The sequence below is a fragment of the Cherax quadricarinatus genome, chromosome 81, assembly GCF_038502225.1.
Source record: "Cherax quadricarinatus isolate ZL_2023a chromosome 81, ASM3850222v1, whole genome shotgun sequence".
NCBI lineage: Eukaryota > Metazoa > Arthropoda > Malacostraca > Decapoda > Parastacidae > Cherax > Cherax quadricarinatus.
The window spans coordinates 17,848,756-17,861,015 of NC_091372.1; the positions used below are offsets into that span (position 1 = coordinate 17,848,756).

Below are 12,260 nucleotides of genomic sequence, written 5' to 3' on the forward strand. Positions count from 1 at the left end.
GAAGTAGAATAGAGGGAGGGAGGAGGAATGAATAGAGAAAGAGAGAGGGGGGAGGAGGAGGAGGAGGGAGAGAGAAGTTATACAGGAGTGGCGACGAAGTTATACAGTCCCTCAACCTTGCCAGAAGTCGGCCAGTCCCTCAACCTTGCCAGAAGTCAGCCAGTCCCTCAACCTTGCCAGAAGTCAGCCAGTCCCTCAACCTTGCCAGAAGTCAGCCAGTCCCTCAACCTTGCCAGAAGTCAGCCAGTCCCTCAACCTTGCCAGAAGTCGGCCAGTCCCTCAACCTTGCCATAAGTCGGCCAGTCCCTCAACCTTGCCAGAAGTCAGCCAGTCCCTCAACCTTGCCATAAGTCGGCCAGTCCCTCAACCTTGCCATAAGTCAGCCAGTCCCTCAACCTTGCCAGAAGCCGGCCAGTCCCTCAGCCTTGCCAGAAGAGGGCCAGTCCCTTAGCCTTGTCAGAAGATGGCCAGTCCCTCAGCCTTGCCAGAAGATGACCAGTCCCTCAGCCTTTCCAGAAGGTGGTCAGTCCCTCAACCTTGCCAGAAGATGGCCAGTCCCTCAGCCTTGCCAGAAGATGGCCAGTCCCTCTGCCTTGCCAGAAGATGGCCAGTCCCTCAGCCTCGCCAGAATATGGCCAGTCTCTAAGCCTTGTCAAAAAGATGACCAGTCCCTTAGCCTTGCCAGATGACCAGTCCCTTACCCTTGCCAGAAGATGGCCAATCCCTTAGCCTTTCCAGAAGATAGCCAGTCCCTCAGCCTTTCCAGAAGATGGCCAGTCCCTCAGTTTTTCCAGATGATGACCAGTCCCTCAGCCTTGCCATGTGTCATTCTTGTCATGAGATGACATCTTGGGTTATTCATTACACAAGCTCATATATTCGCCTCGTTCTTGTTAATTGTACGAACTGAATCTTCATTAAGGGCACAGGCCCTCACTTTATCCACCACACGTGAGTCACTCTTTAGCTTATCTAACATCTCGATTTTCTTCGCAATTCCTAGACTTGAACGCTTAACCCTTAAACTGTCCAAGCAGATCTACGTTCACATGCGTAGTGCTCCAAAGGTAGATCTATGTTTTTTTTACATATTTTCAAATATAAAAAAAAAATGTAGATCAAAGAAGATCTACTTTTTTTACATACATTCAAATGTTGAAAAAACGTAGATCTACATTTGGACAGTTTAAGGGTTAAACCTTTTCTTGTCACTTTCAGCAACACTTGTATGCTTACTGGGTGCCATGATTGCTTAGCAGATTTAACAAATGGCAATGAAAATATGTACAATGTATGTAAATAAACACAGCGAGGTTCCCAAGTATCATTGTCGTACACGCATATGAACCGAACTGGAGGCTGTGAGCGTGGTGTGGGTGGGTGTGGGTGGCAGGGGGATGGCGGTAGATCTTCCCATTGACTCAGTGGTGTAACCCACAGTGGGCGACCGGGTGACTGTGCACTCAAAATTTTTTCCCCTCCCACGAACCGTGTTAAATTAATTTTACGACGTGTTACATAAACTTGTGCCACAATTCTTCGATCGTGCTATACCTGAATCATGCCAAATAAACTTATGCTAAATGATAGTCTACTGTATGCACAAAATATGGCTTATATTGGTCTCACAGGCCATAAAAGTTACTTGAAAAAATAAAATGTTAAAAATAAAAGAAAAAAGTAGAAAACAACAAATAAACAATTACCGCATGACCGGCAGCCGGTGGTGTTGCCGTAAGCAGTTCACTTTCTGTCAACTTCCGTATCTCAGCAAGTATTGATTGCAAAATATTTTCTTTAAATCCAGAAAAAAATTGAAGACTCAATGACTAGTGTATACATGAATGAGTGCAGATAATAAGCTGACATGGGCAGCATGATTTGGGGAACAATGAAAAAAAACATGCGCACACTCTGAAATACACATGAGCACACTCTGGATCTTATCTGACAAGTGTCAGAATCATCAAACTTGGTCCAGTCATTTGGAAAACTATCAGACACTATTGCTTCGGGCAAAACTCCAGAATCTATGGGCTTTTTTCTTTATATCCAGTGATTCTAACATTTATTCAGCCGGTTTCTTTGTCCAAATTTCTGAAATCCATTAACCCTTTGACTGTCGAAAGGCCCAATCCTGAAGTGTCTCCTGGTGTCGCAAAATATTAAAAAAAAAGTAAATTTATTTTTTCTTATGAAAATGTTAAGATTATTTTTCTGATTGTTTTAGTCCAAAAAAAAAAATTCCCATCAGTACTTACCGAGATATAGAGGCGTGAAGTTTGCAGAAAATGAGTTGCGTATCACAACAGCGGCGACTGCCGCTGACCCGGTAAACTTTGGTTTGCTTTTATTAGACGGTTTCTTGTTTTTTTTTCACTATTTTATTTTTTCACATAACTTTTGTGGCCTGTGAGATCAAAGTATGGTGCAATGTTCATATATACACTCGTTGAATGTAACACAATTATAGCAAAAACAGTAGTATCATGTTCCTAAAACTTGTTTACACAAACAAACAATATAAAAAATTGTTTATTACGATTGTTCTATAATATATATACATATGTACAATCACTGGACACTTTTCTAGAACTGCTGCAGCTTGTGGAATTCTTTGAAACATGGGTATAAGCACAATGGTGTTTTACACTCCTCACACATAAAACGAGTGTCTCTGTGTTTTTGTGGGCATTTTATGGTATGTCCACAGACAAAACACCTCTTCTGAGCATTTTTCCTGAGAGCAGTAGCAGGCAGTGGTATGGGGTAGTGATCACCAGGCCTCAGACGAGAGAACATGTGTTGATAATTCCGTGGGCGCTGGTCTATTGCAAGTGTTGTTCCTTGGTACTTGAATATTATTTGTCTGATGAGTGACAAACAAAATTCACTGTATTTGGGTTTGTTGTTGGTCTTCAACTTATACATATTATAAGCATTTAACATGGAAATGTCAAGAAGATGGAAAAAGAGTTTTATGTACCACTTATAACTCTTGCGAACACAGTCAGCAAACCCAATCTGCATGTCACATTTGTCCACTAAGCACATAATGAGGTTGTAATCCATCATAGCTGCAGGTTTTACAATGGATTCATTGGTCTCTCTATTCTGCTTGCCACTGTCTACCATTTCGTGTCGGTAAACTGATGTCAACAGTGTGACATCACGTTTGTCATGCCACCGAAATGCCATGATGTCATTGGCAGCAAACACCTGCACCTCACCTCTACGACTGCCAGCATCGAACCTAGGCATATGCTTATGATTTCCACGCACTGTGCCACACACATCTGTCATGTTCACTCGCAAGAAATCACTGAGCAAAGGGCTTGTGTACCAATTGTCAGTATATAAAATATGCCCCTTACCAAGATATGGCTCTATCATTGTTCTAACCACATCACCAGAGATGCCCAGTAACTTCCTGGTATCTTGCAGTGTTTTACTGCCAGTGTACACAATTATATCCAAAACCAGACCAGTTTTGCAATCACACAGAACAAATAACTTTATATCAAAGCATTTCCTCTTGCTTGGTATATACTGCTTGAATGAGAGTCTTCCTTTGAACAAAATCAAAGACTCATCAATAACAAGCTTCCTGAAGGGATAAAAATACATACATCACTTTTGTTTCAGGTACATAAACAAATTTCTGATCTTATATAACCTGTCGTTTCTGTCAGGCCTTGTTTTGTCTGAAAAGTGTAACATACGTAACAGTAACACAAATCTATTCACTGGTATAATGTCGACCAGTATGTGTTGACACTGTGCTTATACACATGTGGCATAAGCATTATTGTGGCAAAGAACAGATACATATCTGCCACAGTTGTGTCCTTTCACTGGTGTAGGCGTGATCTTGGTGAAAAAATAGTGTTTGCCATGGTGTACTCAAAGTATGTATTGCTTTCCCTGACACTAATGTCCATCAGGGGTTCATCGAAGAACAACTGAAAGCATTCCAGTTCAGTGGCATTGTTCCCAAGTGTACATGATGGCCGTATTCCACTTTGTGTTTCATCAAAGCCATGGGGACTGGGAACAAAGTCGTCACCTTGCTGCCAATCCCAGATGCGGTCAGCTGGTGGGTTCTGGATATTCAAACGTGGTTGTGGTTGTTGTGGGAGTGTGGGGTTAGGTGAGGCTGGCTATAGTTGTGCAGAGTCAGCAGCGTCGGTAGTAGTGTGGCCTGCTGCTGGTGCCACATGACTCATGCTACCATCACTATCACCACCACTGCCTGCTGCCTCACTCGCATCATTCATGCCCATTGTAACAATATCATCATCTTCACTATCAGGTCGTGGTGTAGGGCCATGGGATGTGGTTCAAGATTTACTCCTTCCCCTTGGAACAGCATATGGCACACTACCAGACCGCAAGCGACGTCATATATACTGCCACTTCACTGGGGAATATTCACCCTCACTGCCGCAACTAGAACTGCTTTCAGTAGCTTTGAAACCGCTATCACTGCTCACATCTGAGTCTCGTACACGGGCAAATAGTTTCCTCTTTCGTCCTGGTACAGATGAACATGAACTAGCCGGCCTAGCACCAGAGGTGGAAGGTTGTGGGTCATCTGGGTTTTCATCACTAATTACGTTAGCCTGGGCACTGTTTTCAGTCACACCTGCTTGAAAGCCAGGGAATTCACTTTCACTGACACTTTCATCGCTGTTAGAGCTATCACTTGGGAACAAAAGACCTCCAATTGGCTGAGGAGTGAGGAACTTCTTACCGCGGGACATGGTGAAAATGGACTACCAAGATGGCGTTCCCACAATGCACCGCTGAGTCCCAGATTTTTTTCACAGGGTGCACACCCACCACTCAGACCCATTCTCTGTCATGTAGGCCTACCAGCCCTCTCCCACTTGATTTGAAGCCGCTAGCATTTATGCGTATAGATACGTCAAACATGGTATCTCGTATGACGTATATATACGGCTGAAACAGTCAAGGGGTTAAACTGTCCAAACGTAGATCTACATATTCACTGCCAGCGCTCCGAATATTTTGAAAAATAAAAAAAACTTTTTTTTTTATATTAACCCTTTCAGGGCCGACAGGCCCTCTCAGAGGCTTGTTCTCAGGGTCGGCCAAATTTAAAAAAAAAAATATTTTTTCTTAAGGAAAGACAGAGAATCTTTTCCTGATCATAATGACGCCAAAAGTATGAAATTTGATGGAAAACTTATGGAATTATGCTCTTGCGAAGTTAGCAATCTCGACGATGTTTACGCATCGGCGATTTTGCCCACTTTGAGCCCTATTTTCGGCCAATTCAGTGTACTTGTCGACAAAAATCATAACTATTTCGCTAGAACTCCATTTTTTCTATCGAATGAGTACAAGAAACCACCCATTTACCGATTTCAACTATCCAATACAGTGGTCAGAATTTAGCAATTTTGCCAATTTCACACAAATTTCAAAAGATGCCAGTTTCCGAATAGGGTCCAGAATAAACAAGAAAGACATTCCTAGCACTAAAATAACATTTCCTCTGTTCATTAGTCACGTCCCCATGCCCCTCTTACATTCTTTTGCTTTCCGCTTTGAATTTTTATTCTCACAAAAAAATAGAAGATTTACTGTTATGCAGACTACTGCATTAGTGTAGAAATGGTATAAATAATATCAGCTCACTTGTGAAAGAATATTAGACTCACCAGTTGATGTGTATTGGACACAGCATGATTTGTTTACTTTTGAACTTTGGTAAAAATCGAACATTTCTGCTACTTTGAGCTCAATTTCAAGGTACTTTTCTTTGTAAAACCAGTCAAAATCATCTCAATTTTTGTAATATGTCTTCCATTCTATAAAATGAGACCAGGAAAACTAGAATACAACAATACCATAGGAAATACAGTGCAAAGTCGCTGTTTTAATCCAAACACACTGTCAAAGCTTTTTTTTTTTTCATTATGCACTGTGTGCTGCAGGATTTTTTTTATACTGTGCACACTGACCCCACAGACCCATTCTTTCATATGTAAGCCTACTAGCTTTCTCTCGCTAGATTTGAGGGCACTAGAATTTAGGCATTCTAGTGCGTCAAAAACCCTGGCTCGTAAGATGTACTAGTACGGCCGAAACCCTGAAAGGGTTAAAGAGGGCAATTTTCTGTGTATTATGAGACCAAAGAAAAAATTTTTAGGACTAGTACTTACCGAAACATAAGACCGCAAAGTTTTTGCTGGATGCTCACCTGACATCAGCATGGAGTCCTGCTACTTCCAGAAGTGTTGCCAATATACCTTTTTTTCTCATTTTTATTTTAATTTATATAATTTTTATGTTCTGATAATTACAATTTATAATAGTCCTTGTGATTTCATAGCCAATCTTTGTTCTGAAGCTAATATTAGGTACTGAAATAGTCACAGTCACACAAGCAGGTGTACATTTTCACCTGCCTTGGTCATTTACTATTGTCTAGAAGTATATACAAAGTATAGGTCCCAGCAATGTTTTAGACATGCTAGAGTATATGCAGTGGAACCCCGAGTTTCATACAGCTCCCAACTGGACCAATTATGTGAGTGTATTATTGTAAGTGCTTTTTTAAGTATATTTTTTTTGGTCTGAAATGGACTAATCTGATTTACATTATTCTTTATGGGAATAAATTCGTTCGGTAACGGCACTCGAACAGCCTTCTGGAACGAAGAAAGTTCGAAACTTGGGGTTCCACTGTATGTGATAGTGCCCTGCTGCAGAGAACCCTGGCTTTATTTGTTTACACTGTTACACACAAACATGTTTGTTTATCTATCTGTTTGTCTTTCTGTCTGTTTCTCTATCAGGCTATCTGTCTATCTGCTTATCTTTTTGTCTGCCCGTGTGTCTCTCTTTCAGTCTGCCTGTATGTCTCGGTCTCTTTGTCTGCCTGTGTGTGTCTGTCTTTCTGTATGCCTCTGTGTGTGTCTTGGTCTTTCTGTCTGCCTGTGTGTCTCGGCGTTTCTTTCTACCTGTGTGTGTGTGTCTTTCTGTCTGCCTGTGTGTGTGTGTGTCTTTCTGTCTGACTGGGTGTCTCGGTCTTTCTGTCTACCTGTGTGTGTGTGTCGTTCTGTCTGCCTGTGTATCTCAGTCTTCCTATCTGCCTGTGCGTGTGTTTTTCTGTCTGCTTGTCTCTCAGTCTTAAAGAGTCCCAAAGGCCTGTTATCCTGGGTGTAAAGGGAGCAAAATAAACACAGCAGAAAAACTTTTGACTTGTATTATCCTTCACCAATTTAGAACAGAAGTATGTACACTATATACACTATGTATAACAATAGGTATTAGTGCACTCCACGGTAAACAAGGCAGATAGAAGCCACTAGAGAGCAGACCGTGCTTCAACCAGCTCTAGAATGGGAATGACAAGGGCAGACAGGTGAGTGGTACCCACATAACATCTGCATTTGCCAAAATCATCTTCTCATTGGCTGGAACCTGGGTACTGATTGAACGATGGGGCCCCATCATCAACCCTTAGTACCTGGTTTGCTGGTTGGGGGAGATAGCCTTTCAATGAGGGTGTGTACATATGCATTTTAATTAAAAAAAACGGTCGGAGTTTTTTTTTTCTCATTATGTACTGCGTGCTCCAGGATTTTTTATATGGTGCACACTGACCACACAGACCCATTCTCTCATGTGTGGGCCTACCAGCTTTCTCCTGCTTGATTTGAAGCCGCTAGAATTTATTAGTATATATACGTCCAACACGGTACCTCGTAAGATGTATATATACGGCCGCGACAATCAAAGGGTTAATCATTATGGGTTCAGGACATACACTAGCAGTGGTAATGTTATTACCCAGTAATAACATGGCTATTGTGTATCCGCAGTCAATACGCCTTGCAAACATACGTTTGCAAGGCGGATACACAATAGCAAAGCGGACTGCAAAATCTTCACACAAGATTGACCGTAGTGTAGCGAGCACACCAAACAAGATAGTAGCAAGCTGTTGAATGATCATACAATAGCAAGGCTGACCATAGCAAGACAATTGACACGCAAAGTTTGTAAAGCGTAGGCAAAGCTAATGCATTGCCAGACAGCAAGCTACACAATGTTCCTGCTTCCAGCGTCACCCTAGGCTCAACCCATGCTCTAAGTCCAGCTCCAGCTCTCGGAGAGGCTACCCATATTACAACCCAGGAGTCCCAAAGGCCTGTTATCCTGGGTGTAAAGGGAGCAAAATAAACACAGCAGAAAAACTTTTGACTTGTATTATCCTTCACCAATTTAGAACAGAAGCATGTACACTGTATACACTATGTACAACAATAGGTATTAGTGCACTCCACGGTAAGCAAGGCAGAATAGAAGCCACTAGAGAGCAGACCATGCTTCAACCAGCTCTAGAATGGGAATGTCAAGGGCAGACAGGTGAGTGGTACCCACATAACCTCTGCGTTTGCCAAAACCATCTTCTCATTGGCTGGAACCTGGGTACTGATTGAACGACGGGGTCCCATCATCAACCCTTAGTACCTGGTTCGCTGGTTGGGGGAGATAGCCTTTCAATGAGGGTGTGTACATGCGCCGAATAAAGGTTACCTACTCTTTGCATGCCACATAAGCCAACATGTAGTACACACCATGCAGTAGTCACGTCTGATTCCTGAAGTGAAAATGCGTATTACTTGCCACTGAGTTGCCAGTCATGGATATTATGCCTTATATCTACAAGCACTGTATAGCACTTTGCCTGGAATTTTTGGGTTATCCTAGGTAATTTACACTATAATAACTACTACTGTGTACATGTGACAGCGATATAGAGAGACAGACAGATACAGACAGAGAGACAGCCAGTGGTATCAAAACTGAAAGGATGTTGCACAAATGTTACACATGGGTTATTATAGAGGTTTATGATATTTCCTCAATCACTTATGGCCACATCCATAACTTTCCTCTTACAAGGGAAGTGTTAATATGACACGACATCAGTGAATCCCAGGTGTTTGCCACACCATTTGCTCTTGCTGGTGCTCAATTTTACTGGTGTTCCCACAAGGTACTAAGTAGTTCTAGATTTTTTTATTACTGTGCACACTGAGTGTTAAGACCCATTCTAAACTGACCTGCCATCTCAATCCAGTCATGCCAAATTTGGAGGCAAGAAAAATGAAACGTAGATCTACCTTTGGAGCACTAGCGGTGCAAATGTAGATCTATATTTGGTCAGTTTAAGGGTTAAATTAGAATCCAATAATTAAAGGTTCTGCTGTATTAACATACAGTGGACCCCCGCATAACGATTACCTCCGAATGCAACCAATTATGTAAGTGTATTTATGTAAGTGCGTTTGTACGTGTATGTTTGGGGGTCTGAAATGGACTAACCTACTTCACAATATTTCTTATGGGAACAAATTCGGTCAGTACTGGCACCTGAACATACTTTTGGAGTGAAAAAATATCGTTAACCGGGGGTCCACTGTATTTATGAGAGGTTCTAAAATTGTTTAAATTATTGGGTACAAGGAGTGGCAGAGGTGTAGTCACTATCAGCTTAGTGCAAGACTAACATTAATCCCTGTTTTTGTTGCAGGTTTGCAGATGATTGAAGAATATGCTTGTAGTCACAGATCGCCTTACTTTAAATGTAACCTATGTGGAGCTCATGGCAAACTTGACTCCATGTATCACCATGCTATTGGAAACAGACACACCGAAAAGTATATTGTAAGTATTCTATAATAAAAGTTTTCAGAAAAAAAGTGATTGGTAAGTTGAGGCAGACAAAATGATAACAAGATCACTCATGTATATTTCAGGACATTTATTGAAGCAATATTTTGCCACAAGTAACTTCTGAGGAAGCCACCAATACTGAAGCCACCAGTACTGAAGCCACCAGTACTGAAGCCACCAGTACTGAAGAAAACCAATACTGAAGCCACCAATACTGAAGAAAACCAATACTGAAGCCACCAGTACTGAAGAAAACCAATACTGAAGCCACCAGTACTGAAGAAAACCTATACTGAAGCCACCAGTACTGAAGAAAACCAATACTGAAGCCACCAGTACTGAAGAAGACCAGTACTGAAGAAGACCAGTACTGAAGAAACCCAGTACTGAAGCCTCCAGTACTGAAGAAACCCAGTACTGAAGCCACCAGTACTGAAGAAAACCAATACTGAATCCACCAGTACTGAAGAAAACCAATACTGAAGCCACCAGTACTGAAGAAAACCAATACTGAATCCACCAGTACTGAAGAAAACCAATACTGAATCCACCAGTACTGAAGAAAACCAATACTGAATCCACCAGTACTGAAGAAAACCAATACTGAAGCCACCAGTATTGAAGAAAACCAATACTGAAGCCACCAGTACTGAAGAAAACCATTACTGAAGCCACCAGTACTGAAGAAAACCAATACTGAAGCCACCAGTACTGAAGAAAACCAATACTGAAGCCACCAGTACTGAAGAAAACCAATACTGAAGCCACTAGTACTGAAGAAAACCAATACTGAAGCCACCAGTACTGAAGAAAACCAATACTGAAGCCACCAGTATTGAAGAAAACCAATACTGAAGCCACCAGTACTGAAGAAAAACCAGTACTGAAGCCACCAGTACTGAAGAAAACCAATACTGAAGCCACCAGTACTGAAGAAAACCAATACTGAAGCCACCAGTACTGAAGAAAACCAATACTGAATCCACCAGTACTGAAGAAAACCAATACTGAAGCCACCAGTATTGAAAACCAATACTGAAGCCACCAGTACTGAAGAAAAACCAGTACTGAAGCCACCAGTACTGAAGAAAACCAATACTGAAGCCACCAGTACTGAAGAAAACCAACACTGAATCCACCAGTACTGAAGAAAACAATACTGAAGCCACCAGTACTGAAGAAAACCAATACTGAATCCACCAGTACTGAAGAAAACCAATACTGAAGCCACCAGTACTGAAGAAAACCAATACTGAAGCCACCAGTACTGAAGAAAACCAATACTGAAGCCACTAGTACTGAAGAAAACCAATACTGAAGCCACCAGTACTGAAGAAAACCAATACTGAAGCCACCAGTACTGAAGAAAACCAATACTGAAGCCACCAGTACTGAAGAAAACCAATACTGAAGCCACCAGTACTGAAGAAAACCAATACTGAAGCCACCAGTACTGAAGAAAAACCAATACTGAAGCCTCCAGTACTGAAAAAAACCAATACTGAAGCCACCAGTACTGAAGAAAACCAATACTGAAGCCACCAGTACTGAGGAAAACCAATACTGAAGCCACCAGTATTGAAGAAAACCAATACTGAAGCCACCAGTACTGAAGAAAACCAATACTGAAGCCACTAGTACTGAAGACAACCAATACTGAAGCCACCAGTACTGAAGAAAACCAATACTGAAGCCACCAGTATTGAAGAAAACCAATACTGAAGCCACCAGTACTGAAGAAAAACCAGTACTGAAGCCACCAGTACTGAAGAAAACTAATACTGAAGCCACCAGTACTGAAGAAAACCAATACTGAAGCCACCAGTACTGAAGAAAACCAATACTGAATCCACCAGTACTGAAGAAAACCAATACTGAAGCCACCAGTATTGAAGAAAACCAATACTGAAGCCACCAGTACTGAAGCCACCAGTACTGAAGAAAACCAATACTGAAGCCACCAGTACTGAAGAAAACCAATACTGAAGCCACTAGTACTGAAGAAAACCAATACTGAAGCCACCAGTACTGAAGAAAACCAATACTGAAGCCACCAGTATTGAAGAAAACCAATACTGAAGCCACCAGTACTGAAGAAAAACCAGTACTGAAGCCACCAGTACTGAAGAAAACCAATACTGAAGCCACCAGTACTGAAGAAAACCAATACTGAAGCCACCAGTACTGAAGAAAACCAATACTGAATCCACCAGTACTGAAGAAAACCAATACTGAAGCCACCAGTATTGAAGAAAACCAATACTGAAGCCACCAGTACTGAAGAAAACCAATACTGAAGCCACCAGTACTGAAGAAAACCAATACTGAAGCCACTAGTACTGAAGAAAACCAATACTGAAGCCACCAGTACTGAAGAAAACCAATACTGAAGCCACCAGTACTGAAGAAAACCAATACTGAAGCCACTAGTACTGAAGAAAACCAATACTGAAGCCACCAGTACTGAAGAAAACCAATACTGAAGCCACCAGTACTGAAGAAAACCAATACTGAAGCCACCAGTACTGAAGAAAACCAATACT

At 41.6% G+C, this 12,260-nt stretch overlaps 1 protein-coding gene across 1 annotated transcript in view; it reads left to right on the top strand.

The window, feature by feature from the left end:
- The window catches only part of LOC128699918 (uncharacterized), a 321,982-nt gene that overhangs the window by 136,567 nt on the left and 173,155 nt on the right, over nucleotides 1-12,260 (top strand). The window contains exon 7 of the mRNA XM_070102480.1: nucleotides 9,575-9,708. Within this exon, the coding sequence (XP_069958581.1) occupies nucleotides 9,575-9,708 (134 nt within the window). The remainder of the gene's footprint in view (nucleotides 1-9,574; nucleotides 9,709-12,260) is intronic.